A 13,044-nucleotide genomic window follows, 5' to 3' on the forward strand; every position below is an offset into this window, starting at 1 on the left:
GCTTTCTTCTTGCCACTCTTCCATAAAGGCCAACTTTGTGCAGTGCACGACTAATAGTTGTCCTGTGGACAGATTCCCCCACCTGAGCTGTAGATCTCTGCAGCTCGTCCAGAGTCACCATGGGCCTCTTGGCTGCATTTCTGATCAGCTCCTTGTTCGGCCTGAGTTTAGGTGGACGGCCTTGTCTTGGTAGGTTTACAGTTGTGCCATACTCCTTCCATTTCTGAATGATGGCTTGAACAGTGCTCCGTGGGATGTTCAAGGCTTGGGAAATCTTTTTGTAGCCTAAGCCTGCTTTAAATGTCTCAATAACTTTATCCCTGACCTGTCTGGTGTGTTCTTTGGACTTCATGGTGTTGTTGCTCCCAATATTCTCTTAGACAACCTCTCAGGCCGTCACAGAGCAGCTGTATCTGTACTGACATTAGATTACACACAGGTGCACTCTGTTTAGTCATTAGCACTCATCAGGCAACGTCTATGTGCAACTGACTGCACTCATACCAAAGGGGGCTGAATAATTACGCACACCCCACTTTGCAGTTATTTATTTGTAAAAAATGTTTGGAATCATGTCTGATTTTCGTTCCACTTCTCACGTGTGCACCACTTTGTGTTGGTCTTTCACGTGGAAGTCCAATAACATTGATTCATGTTTGTGGCTGTAATGTGACAAAATGTGGGAAAGTTCAAGGGGGCCGAATACTTTTGCATCCACTGTATTTTGTTGGTTTAACAGTTTGTGTTGTGCCTGTCACTGTTCCCCGTCTGTTTTCTTCCCTGGTTCTTCCTGACCTTGTACTTTCTCCTCACGTTCCCTCTTTCCTCTCTCCCTCTTTGGACTGACAATCATACACAAATAGGTTGTATTCAATTAAATGAAAAAATGACATTAATATGAAAAAAACCTATTAAGGGCTGGGCCATATCATACCATTCACAGTAATACCGGTATAATGTTGGGCAACGATAAGAAAGTAAAATATGTTGATAGAATATGGGTAAAACGCACATGCCAGTGCCTTTGTTTTCATACACACATGGTAGAAAAAGCAGATCGTTGAATGAAACGGATGAACCTGAACTGGTTTGTAAAGATGCTGCAGCTTCAGTGGTGTGTAACTGGTTTAGCTTTCGTCTGTCAGATACACAACAAAGCACTGTTTTTGGTAGAACACATGGAAGCGGGCCAAATAACCTGGGCCTGCACGGCGTCAATGCATTAGCCGCATGCACGGAGCGAACCACGTTAACTCGCTAACGGAGATTTGCCGCATTAACGCGGTTATGGCGTTATATTATATATATTTATGCTGAGGATATGTCGGCCCATTGGAAATGGGCCGACATATGTAAAATCAAAAATCATCAAAAATCATTTGATTTTACACTTTTACCTGAATGTGGCTCCTGTTTTTGAAAAAACTTCCTCATATCCACTATGAACTTGGCTGTCTCTGTACACACACACACACACACACACACAACAGGAGTTATAAGGTTAATGAGCATCCTGTTAGCTAGCTAGTTAGTACCTTGGCACATGCAAATATGACAAAATAAGCAGTTTCTCTCATTTCAAACAGGACGGTGGTAACAACAGCAGGCTGCGGACAATGTTAAGTTTTAGATTTTAAACAGGCTGTATACATTTAATGGGAGCAACAGGACGATCAAATGTTGCTGATTTTACTACAGAGCAGGACGGATTGTAGGGCAGCAAACATCGTCAGGAAACACGTTTCCCACACTGCAGGTTACCTGGTGTAATGTTTTCAGCTAGAAAGAAACACGGCCTGACTCCTACCAACTGTATAAAGAGTAACTGAAGGTTAAATGCAGCCAACATGTCCTGTTTTAAGCCACCATCGCTCTGGCAGAAAGGGCGCCAGAGCCAGAGCAGGGGACAGGCGAGCTGGAACAAACCATTTTTTTGGAGGGGGGGTATCTATACTTTTGTTGTTAAAATGTCACGTCTCAACCAAGTTTATTTTTAGTAGTGTGTCACACAAACAGCAAACACTGTCAAAAAAGTAAGAAATCTTTGGAGTGCTTTGATTGTGGGTTAAAAACGCCCCTGCTGTCCATCATCCTCGCAGGGTCCAAGCATGCTTTTTTTTTTATTCCTACCCCGCCCTCCCTTTCAATGGCTCTGCACCCCCACTGGGGGTCGCGCTCCCCACTTTGTGAACCACTGTGTTAGTGTACAGGATGTGCATGACCACCCTACAGTGCTGCGCTACTGGAGGGGAGGGGGGTAGAAATGCACTAAACACAAAGTCGAGTTCCAGTTGACCCGGGTTTCTGGCCTCATATTACACGATGACACTGTTCACAAACTGCATGTCCTCGTTGCTTTCACTGTTTCCAGGATCGTCACGCTGGTTTCTAACAAGCATCAAATCTTCATAACACTCCCTGAATCAGTTTGCAGCTATAAAAGCCTGACATTAAACCCAGGCTGCATGCTTCACTGTGGTTAGACTGTGTGCCTCTCACCATCACAGGGCTTCGTTCTTCCTGCAGATGACATTTACACTGAACAGCGTAGGGACCTGATCCAGGAGTTTCCTTTACAGCTGATCAGAGGTGGACCAATCAGGTCTGAGTATGTTTACCCTGAGCTGATGCTCACATAGCAGGATTCACTGCTAGTGATGGTCAGCCTCATGAAGCCTTTTCCATCCAGATGGTTCACAAAGGTTCATTGTGTGACGCTTCGTGTGCACACAACCCGCCTGCTGGTCCAAGCTTTCATTTCATTGTCATAGTGCACCTCTCTGCATGTAGTCATGAGTTATTACGCATTTCTGGCTCTCTCCTCACCCGTCGCCTGGTGACGCTGGAAGTTTCTTCCTGTTAAAGAGTTTTTCCTTCCGACTGTCACAAGTGCTTGCTCATGGGGGGGGTCTGTTTGTTGGGGGTTCTCTGTCATAATGTAGGGTCTTTGAACGGGAATGGTCAATTATTTAAATTCAATGAAGTCGATCTATTATTATTTAATTACAAAATAAAACAAGAATTTAATGCAGATTTTATTAAATGTTCAGATTCAGTTCATGAATTATTTGCAGATTTAAAGATAACATTTCATAAAGTGAGTGCTCAGCTTACACAGTGGTACACCCCGCTCAGCTGCAGAGCCTCACATTAACATTCATTTAACAACCACCGTAAAGAGCAGCCAGCAGGGGGAGCCAACAGTAATCATTCTCTCTGATAGCTGTAGTTCAACTGACAGGAAACAGGAAGTAGACAGTGATTGGTCAGTGATTTCAATAACAACAGTTTCCTCAACATCCCAAAAGATTCACAGTAAGCTAAAAGAAACGGGCTGATCTTCATCAGAAGACAGTGGTCTGCTCCTGCCTCTGAGCCGAGTCTGGGGTCTGCACACAAACGTCACATCAGTCAGGCTTTCTCTGGGTTAGCTGGATCAGCTGAGCCCAAACTCGTCGTAGAAACAGGAAACAGGAAGCAGCAAACTTACGAGGAAGAGCAGGGTGTGGTGGATGATGAACTCTCTAGTGAGGGTGATCAAGTCCTGGTTCATGGCCTGGAACAGGGACGGGACCAGGACCACAGCCAGGTTATGGGCCGACATCTTGTTCACCTGAGAGAACACCTGAACCCTGAGGGAGAGAGGGAGGAGTCAGTGAGCAGGTGATGTTCTGTGTGCTGGTTTCATTCACTGTGTTCATGATCAGACTAAATAAATCATATTAACAGGTTCCATCAGCGTTCGATTCAAACTCAGGTGACTCCAGCCCTCCTACCTGCACGTCAGTGCAGTAGAGCTGGGCGATAGAACGATACGATATGTAAAATAACGTTTTCTCGATAGAAAAGTTAAACTATTGTGATAGGCCTCACCGCTCTTGTCCTCTTAAAAAAAAGAAAAAGAACAGCCAATCCAAATTAAGTAGCGCAGAGCCGAACCAATCACAGCCGCAGTGTCACGTGACTTGTTGCGTACAGCACAAGTGCCAAGCCGCACACGTGTATTTGTTTGGGAAGCAGCCAGCCCCCGTGCCACCCGGGTAATGGAGGAAATGAGTGCGCCGACTAGAGAAAGATCAACCGAGCGTGACCGAAGGTTACCGAAGAGAAAACAGATGATGGTTCCAACGCTGGAGAGATTGTCGAACGGAAGAGCCACAGAAGTCCCGTAGTGTGAAGGTATTTCTGCTATTTCAAGTCAAACAGAGCAGCCACTGTAAATGTGCCGAAAGCAAGTCTGGAAATACAATAAGCCGGTGCAGCTCAATCTCTGCCTGGAAGCGCTAACTCATCATTCGGCTTTTGTCAGACTAAAGTAACTGTTAAAACTGTTTGAAAAGCTCAGCTATACAACAAGGAGAGATTGAGAATTTCCTTTTAGTTCTCAGTTTATTTGATATTGACAAAAGTTAGTCAATTTTGTCTGTTCTTCTGTAAAACAAACTACGATTTATTTTTAGAATTAATATTTTGTTTCTAAGTGGAATTGACAGTTTAGTCTGTTTCGTTTGTTCTATTTTGAAACTTAAACACTTTAGCGGCTGCCTTTTGTGTAGTTTGCAATATTTGCCTTTATTTATCTGAAAAAGTCTCATGTTCCTTAAGTACATCTACCCTGTTGAACTTATTATGGGAAATAAATATTTAAATAAAAACAAGCTGCTGATTATTTCACATTTTACTTGTGAGCAACGGCACATTTAAATCTTACAAATATAGTTATTTGGCTCATATCGTGATAGATATCGTTATCGCCTGAAATGAAAAAAACATATCGTGATATGAAGAAATCTTATATCGCCCAGCTCTACAGTCCAGGTAATGACATTAAAGAGCAAACATGAAGCATTTACCACTGTGACTCTGATAAACGGGGGGTGAAGTGTTAGTCTGAGAGATTCTCCTAGTGGGACGTGAGTGTGATCAGGTGACACTGTCAGGTGATCTCAGGTGAGACAGAGGCAAACACGAGCTCTGAAACTACGTCTTACACCCCCTGCTGCCAGACTCAGGAACTATAAGTAGCGAGGGGGCGGGGCTGACTGAGAAACTGACTGACTGAGTCGTTGTCCAATGAACTTCCACTTCGTGTTCCTCTGTGACTCCAACGAGTCCAAAATGTTCAAAATGAACTTTTTACTTTATTCAGTTAGACAGGAAACAGTTTAAACTGGGCAGGTCGTCGCCCCCTGCTGGACATTAGAGAGGGTGCAGCGTCAGTGTTCCTGCCTAATTACTGCACTGCTCTGTGTGCTGGACACCTTTCTGTCAGCAGCTCATCTGTAGGATCGATCATCTTCCCAGGTCCCGCCCCACCACCACCACCCTCATCGCGACTCTCTGGCTGTTTCACCGCTGGTCAACTGCAGAGTGGGAACGCCTCAAAGACGCTGTGTTTCCTGTTTCTGACGCCAACATGTTCACCTGCTCCCTGATAGATCCCGCCCACTGACAGGAGCCATGAGGGGAGCTGGACTGCCTTAGGGTGGTGTCAGAGAGGCGGATGTTGTCTAAGATAAGGACAGTGCTGGACCTCCCACCCACTCCATGACGTGCTGTCACAGGAGCACGCTCAGTGCAGGACTGAGATTACCCATAATGCACCACTGAACGACACATATCTGTGTGTAACATTAATGTTAGTTACTGTTACTGTTTTAAATAAACTGCTCTGATTCTGTGTGTGTGTGTGTGTGAGAGTGTGTGTGTTACATGTAGAAGTGTCCAAACAGGGCATTCAGGGTCGCTCGGTTGTCATCAGGAAGTTGCCGTAGTAACCGTCTGTACTCCTTAAACCTGCGTTTCTCGTCTGACACACCTGAGAGACAAACAGGCTGTTAGGGAGAGTACTACGACTACTGCAGTATCACTGCTGTTAGCCCGAGTACTACGACTACTGCAGTATCACTGCTGTTAGCCCGAGTACTACGACTACTGCAGTATCACTGCTGTCAGGATACTGTCAGTAGTACTACGGTTATACTGCAGTACATGCTTTTTCTGTTCTGGAGACAAATATATAAATATTTTAGTGTTACAAAGTTTTCCTGTTGCGTCGGGTTACAGTTACTTCACTCAGAAAAACTGCAGTACTTTTCAGGAGGGCTAATAGCGGCTCATATAAGGTCTCTGAAGTTTTTGCAGTTTCTGCAGAGGTTACTGCTATTAGTACTACAGTACAGATACTGCAGCAGCTCTACAGACAGCAGTACTACATGTAGTAGTAGCTCAGACAGTAGTTCTTCGTGTACCTGCAGCCTGCAGCCACTGCCCTTGGGCTCCGTTGGGAATCAGACTCTCTTGCCGGCGGACATATTGTTTGAGGGCGGAGCCAGCATCTAGCACGCCCTGCTCATGACTCTCCAGGGGGGCGGAGTTTGGTGATATAATCAAGGCCTCCACCAACTGGCTGACTTTTGAAGCGAGACCGCAGCGCCGGTACACGCCCTCCACCTTCAGACCTGAGAGAGAAAATGCTGCATTAGAAGTATCCCATGATGCTTTGCTGCCTGTCACTGTGTCGGCATGGTGACCTCGGCTCACCGTAGGTGGTGATGTGGGAGATGCAGCGCTCGATGGCCGGCGGTACCGAACCTCTCAGCTGCACATCCATCACAGGGTACAGAGACCAAGAAACTGAGCTCTGATTGGCCGCAGGAGGATGGGGCACGGCTGGGCTCTGATTGGCTGCAAGGGGACGTGGCACGGCTGGGCTCTGATTGGCTGCAAGGGGACGTGGCACGGCTGGGCTCTGATTGGCTAGAGCTCTTTGAAGGTGGGTGAACCAGGACCGACAGCTGTATTGCTCTTCGAAACGCAACGACACCCTCCTGAGGAGAGAAACCAGCTGTGATGTCACATATATCTGTGGTGGTGTCAGCCAATCAGAAGCTCTGAATTCACATCATTAGTTTTAATGAAGATGTTATAGAGTGATGCTGCACACCTATCTGCAGTTGCCATGGTGACGATGTTTTCAGATGGATCCATTTCTGTAAGAGGAGTTAAACCCAGACTGGTCACTGATATCAAAGTGTCCTCACATTCATCAGCAGCCTGACTGATTTCAGCAGATACACACAACACAATGCCGACAGCCACAGAAGAGCTCCGAATGCAAAGAAGCCTGAAAGCTGCTCGGAGAGTTCAGGCTGTGTAGGGCAGAGATGGTGACACCAGACCGATAATCAAAGAATAAACTACACGAGTGTGTGTGAATGAAAACATTTACACACGGAATAACCGTCAGCTGCAGGACCAACATCCAGTCATGGGTGGAAAACATTTCCAACAAGAAAGCACTCAAACAGATCAATATGTGTTCCCTCAACATCTACTGAACAAAACAACATACAGACGCATACTCATAAGACAGACTGTTACCGTGGTGACTGAGCATGCCCAGATCAATTGTGAGAGACTCATGGGATTCTCTGTGGACAGGGTGAATGCTGACTCCATCCTCCCAAAGCAGCAGCCAGGCCTCTGGATGATTGGAAGCTCTGCCCAATTCTACAATACACACTTTACTGACTGCGGAGGCTCCGCCCACCTCAGCATAAGACACGCCCCCTGGAAGAATCACCTGGAAACATGAATTCAGTCAGTCAGAGGACCTGAGCTGTGGATTTAGAGGAAAAGTCTGACCCAAACCAACATTACCTTCAGAATATGGACCAGGTGGTCCGACAGCCCCTCCCTGCTGTCAGCTGCACAGATCAGCTGATCTGTGAGTGTGACGATCTCAAACTGATGAGCTCGGCTGAAACACAGCAGCAGGTATGGTTCGGTCATCTTCATCACAGAGACACACTGTAACCCTCAATAATAAATGCCCTCGGTGATGTTTTTGTACCGCTAATATGCAACATTTATACTTGATATACTTCATTTATCAGGCTTAATAACCAGCCTGTAGAACATCTTCTGGATGACCTGTAGAGGTGCTGATGTTTATCACACCTGGTTTAAAGGACCTGTAAGTAGGCAGGCTGTTGTGATGTCATAGATCAGAGTAAAGATTCATTATGACATTAGTAAACTAACATCCATCATCCATCCATTCGCTTCCGCTTATCCTTTTCAGGGTCGCGGGGGGCGCTGGAGCCTATCCCAGCTGTCATAGGGCGAGAGGCGGGGTACACCCTGGACAGGTCGCCAGTCTGTCGCAGGTCCAACACACAGGGACAGACAACCATTCGCACTCACATTCATTCGCACATTCACACCTAGCGACAATTTGGATTAACCAATTAACCTATCCCCACAAGCTGCATGTCTTTGGACGGTGGGAGGAAGCCGGAGTACCCGGAGGGAGCCCACGCAAACTCCACACAGAAAGACCCCGGCCTGATGTTGGAATTGAACTCAGGACCTTCTTGCTGTGCGGCAACAGTGCTAACCACCGTGCCGCCCCAGTAAACTAACAGTTTATGATTATTATTGATGGTTCTTATAAAAGTACTGTGACAGACAGGTGAGCTGCCCAGGTGACCCCGCCTCCCGTCCTATGACAGCTGGGATAGGCCACACCTCCACCTCAGACACAGCAGCTGATACCTGAACACAAACACCCTGGAGCTAGGACTCGTCTGCAGAGTAACAATAAGAGCTGAGGAGCCAGTCACTTTGTTTTTCTGTTGCCTTGGTAACCGTATGAAACGACTGATTCTTTCAGCTTTGCTGCTTGAGTCGGTTTTTAGGTGTTTGCAGTGAATAGATGTGTCCAGCAGAGGGAGCTGCAGTGTCAGAGTTGGCTGCCCTGAGCTTCCTGTTTTGTTTGTGGGAACTTCCTGTGATGTAAAACGTTCACCGGTTGTGTGTAACGAGCTCAGCGTGTTGCTTTGGTGTAGCTTTGGCGCTGGCAGTGGTCTGAGCTCAGTCCCGTGTGTCCTGCACTAAATCTGTTGGATGCTTTCTTCTATCCACACATCATGCAGATGATTTAGGATGTCCCCAAACAAACTGGTCCTGAGTGATTCAGAGCTACCCTTTGATGAAATGAAGGACCCTGAAGGAGCCTGGGGCAGTGCTCGGGCTCGCTGTGTCGCACAGCGTCCTGGGTCCACTGACTCGGAGCGGGCCACGTTCCACACCTCCAGTGCTGAAGCTGCAGTAGAGAGCTGAGGCCGCAGGTGGTTGATTCTGTCATGGCGTTACCTCTGAACGAGTTCGGGTCGGCCCGGAGGAAACACTGTCCAACAGACAGGTGACCCGGGACAGGGACGCAGCTTCCGCCTCACACTGTGCAACGGACTGAATTTCCTGAGAGTCGTAGCAGAGACACCCCGAGCTCTCCCTCCACTTCCTCCTGCTCTGACACTGAGGTGTCCCAAACCAGCTGACAGGTGTGCCGCGTGACCCCGGCCACTGATGGCTGAGCTTTACATCATTGCTGACATCACCATGAATGAGTTCAAAGTTCACAAAAAAACATTCACAGAGGCGTGGCCTCATCAAGGTGGCCTCCGCCTTTCAGACACAGCCTGTGGTCAGTCAGGTGTTTTTCTGCTAAAACCTCTAAAACGCAGTATTACTGTGAGGTACTGCAGTACTTGTGGTACCAGAGGTATTAGTACTGCATATTTACCCGTCTTTGAGGAAGACAGACAGGACTTCTCGCAGGTCGAGCACGTCGCAGGCTGCTGATTCGTTTTCTAGCGAGAAGAGAAAACGATCATCCTCCAGTTTTCCGTGAAGCTCCTCCTTCTCCTCACCTGCACAGATGACACAGGTGAGTGTTTGCTGATGTTTGGGTGGATCAAAGAGACTCTGACATGTCACCACATTCACATTCATGTACAGCGTTTTGATCTCTGCGAGTGCACCTGGATTCATTTGAACTGCATACCTGAGGGGGTGGAGTCCAACCTCCTTCTACCTGCCAGCGGCTGGTGAGGCGGGACTTCTGAGCACAGAACACACACAGAGCGGCAGGTGAGCTCAGATCAGCATTTACTGTCAGCTGTGTGTGTGTGTTACCTTTGTGTGTGTGTGTGTGTGTGTGTGTGTGTGTGTTATCTGTGTGCGAGTGTGTGTGTGTGTGTGATCTTTGTGTGTGTGTTATCTGTGTGCGAGTGTGTGACCTGTGTGTGTGTGTGTTACCTTTGTGTGTGTGTGTGTGTGACCTGTGTGTGAGTGAGTGTGTGTGTGTGTGTGACCCGTTCGTGTGTTATCTGTGTGTGTGTGTGACCTTTGTGTGTGTGTGTGTGTTACCTTTGTGTGTGTGTGTGACCTGTGTGTGTGTGTGTGTGTGTGTGTTACCTTTGTGTGTGTGTGTGACCTGTGTGCAAGTGTGAGTGTGTGACCTTTGTGTGTGTGTGTGACCTGTGTGTGAGTGTGTGTGTGTGTGTTACCTTTGTGTGTGTGTGTGACCTGTGTGCGAGTGTGTGTGTGTGTGTTACCTTTGTGTGTGTGTGACCTGTGTGTGAGTGTGTGAGTGTGTGTGTGTGTGTGTGTGTGTGTGTGTGTGTGTGTGTGTGATCTTTGTGTGTGTGTTATCTGTGTGCGAGTGTGTGACCTGTGTGTGTGTGTGACCTGTGTGTGAGTGAGTGTGTGTGTGTGTGTGACCTGTTCGTGTGTTATCTGTGTGTGTGTGTTACCTTTGTGTGTGTGTGTGTGTGTGTGTGTGACCTGTGTGTGAGTGAGTGTGTGTGTGTGTGTGACCTGTTCGTGTGTTATCTGTGTGTGTGTGTTACCTTTGTGTGTGTGTGTGTGTGTGTGTGTGTGACCTGTGTGTGAGTGTGTGTGTGTGTGTGTGTGACCTTTGTGTGTGTGTGTGTGTTACCTTTGTGTGTGTGTGTTACCTGTGTGCGAGTGTGAGTGTGTGTTACCTTTGTGTGTGTGTGACCTGTGTGTGTGTATGTGTGTGTTACCTTTGTGTGGTGTGTGTGACCTGTGTGTGTGTGTGACCTGTGTGCAAGTGTGTGTGTGACCTTTGTGTGTGTGTGTGCTGTGTGTGAGTGTGTGTTGTGTGCTTTGTGTGTTGTGTGACCTTGTGTGTGTATGTGTGTGTTCGTGGGTGTGTGACCTGTGTGTGTGAGTGTGTGTGTGTGTGTTACCTTTGTGTGTGTGTGTTACCTTTGTGTGTGTGTGACCTGTGTGTGTGTATGTGTGTGTTACCTTTGTGTGTGTGTGTTACCTGTGTGTGAGTGTGAGTGTGTGACCTTTGTGTGTGTGTGTGACCTGTGTGTGAGTGAGTGTGTGTGTTACCTGTGTACTCGTTGACTCGCAGCAGCTCGGTCTGCAGAGCCTGATTGGCTCGCTCTGCCAGCAGGATGAGGGAGGGGGTCTGTGGGTCTGATGAAGACACCTGCACAGGTGAGAGCCTCAGATGAAGGAGGGAGTGTGTTATAAATGTTTAATAAGCTTAACGAGGATCATGAACACAGGACAGTACCTTTGCTCCGGAGCAGATCAGAGACATCGTTTCCTCCACGTCGTCAGTGCAGACCACCTGATACAGCCTCTGAAACACAAACACACACACCTGTCACACATATGACACCTGTGTAACGCCTCTGAGCGTGTGCGGTGGCTGAGCTGATTCTGGGTCAGACCTGCTCCATCATGGAGGGAAATGAGGCCAGAGCGTGCACTCGTCTGTAGCGCCCCCTGCTGTATTTATCCTTTATGAACTTTGACCTCTCCTCATCTGTGGACTCTGGGCGGAGCTGCTCTGCCGCTGGCACCACTGGAGCCCACACCTGATTTGCCAGCTGGTTACCATAGGTAACAAACAGCTGGCAGAAGATTGAAGGTAAAAGTTAACTGCAGTTTCCATAATGTCCAGCAGAGGCAGCATTGACTCCAATGTTAAAACTCTACAGCAGAAATAAACATGTTTACAGCCTGAGACAAAAACTGGTCTCTATCCGGTCTTTAAGTCTGACGTCATTAGCCGTGTCTGGGCCCAGACTCAGCTGCAGGTCCATAAGCCAAACGGTCACTGTGGCTGCTCTTCCAGGTGTAACGGTTAAGTTTAACGTTCAGGCATCCATGAAAACTGAATTTATTAAACTTAACAGAGTTAGAAGTTAGCAAGGAGTTAGCTTGCTAGTTTCCGTCTAAATATAATATAGCCTGTCCCGACTGAGAGATTTCTAAAACAAATTCAAACGTACAGCTCTGCTATCGCTTCTGAAATAAATGAAGACAGAAAACTAAACAGCAGTGACGTTTGTAGGGTTACTTTAGTTTGGCTAGCTGGTATATAATGATGTGCTACGTGACCGCTAGCGACACAGCTATGTTAGCATAGCATAAACTTTTTTCCCACTCAATAAAAGTTCCCGATGATCAGGGACAAATGCAATCGCATGGCAGGATGCTGTAAACGGAGAACAACTGAGATAATCCATCCACAATAGTTAGTCATTCATATACTGCTGCATGGGCTGGGCTGCAGTTACATCCTAAGGTTTTAAAAACTGAGCTTTAAAATGAACAGTGGTGATAAAAACTGAGAGAGGCCGACAGTGATCAGTGACTGTTTTTAGGGGCTTTTGAGAATAAATAGAACCAGATACAAAGCATTAAAACATGTTAAAAACACAACAGCCTTATTAAACGCAGAGTAGCAGGTTTCATCACGTCATCACTTAAAGACCTGATAGATCATAACAACAGTGGGTGGTGACAAAGGCAGCTGTAGCTGCTAACTGGCTGGCTGAACTGGGACTGTGTTTGTGTTGCACTGTGTTCAATCCCCACCCACTCACCTGTATCAATGGTTCAGTCCAGATTTTATTGTCCATCCTTAGACTGCGCACCTTCGACAGGTTGCTGCCCAGGCCTCGATGGTGACCTGAGAACATGTTAGCATTTTGCGTTCAGTGGGTTTTACAGAATCTCAGAATCTTTGTTGTCATTGTGCTTTCGAACAACAAAAACTGTATACAAACCAATTCACTACAAGTGAAAAAAGGGCAATTTTAAGAGGATAAGTATGTACAATAAATTTTAAACAAAGAAAAAATGAAATAAATAAATAAATGAATGAATATAGTATTTACAAGACTGTGAATAAGAATGAAAAAGTGAGGA

The 13,044-nt window shown here is 46.8% G+C and overlaps 1 protein-coding gene across 4 annotated transcripts in view; it reads right to left on the reverse strand.

Moving 5' to 3' along the window:
- Window positions 1–3,021: 3,021 nt before the first annotated feature.
- LOC120730668 (arf-GAP with Rho-GAP domain, ANK repeat and PH domain-containing protein 1) overlaps window positions 3,022–13,044 on the reverse strand; it is a 30,500-nt gene continuing 20,477 nt past the window's right edge. For 2 of the 4 annotated variants that reach the window (XM_040027123.1, XM_040027124.1), the window contains exons 13-26: window positions 12,720–12,805; window positions 11,559–11,741; window positions 11,399–11,467; window positions 11,212–11,311; window positions 9,851–9,907; window positions 9,590–9,716; window positions 7,663–7,762; window positions 7,384–7,585; window positions 6,947–6,992; window positions 6,544–6,830; window positions 6,252–6,461; window positions 5,713–5,818; window positions 3,491–3,632; window positions 3,022–3,389 (exon numbers count right to left, since the gene is read on the reverse strand). In XM_040027123.1, coding sequence (XP_039883057.1) covers window positions 3,345–3,389; window positions 3,491–3,632; window positions 5,713–5,818; window positions 6,252–6,461; window positions 6,544–6,830; window positions 6,947–6,992; window positions 7,384–7,585; window positions 7,663–7,762; window positions 9,590–9,716; window positions 9,851–9,907; window positions 11,212–11,311; window positions 11,399–11,467; window positions 11,559–11,741; window positions 12,720–12,805 — 1,760 coding nt within the window. In that variant the 3' untranslated portion in view covers window positions 3,022–3,344. The remainder of the gene's footprint in view (window positions 3,390–3,490; window positions 3,633–5,712; window positions 5,819–6,251; window positions 6,462–6,543; window positions 6,831–6,946; window positions 6,993–7,383; window positions 7,586–7,662; window positions 7,763–9,589; window positions 9,717–9,850; window positions 9,908–11,211; window positions 11,312–11,398; window positions 11,468–11,558; window positions 11,742–12,719; window positions 12,806–13,044) is intronic. The other 2 variants (XM_040027122.1, XM_040027121.1) reach the window with 1 other exon arrangement.

This window comes from Simochromis diagramma, unplaced genomic scaffold (assembly GCF_900408965.1).
Source record: "Simochromis diagramma unplaced genomic scaffold, fSimDia1.1 OVJJ01000773.1, whole genome shotgun sequence".
Taxonomy (NCBI): domain Eukaryota; kingdom Metazoa; phylum Chordata; class Actinopteri; order Cichliformes; family Cichlidae; genus Simochromis; species Simochromis diagramma.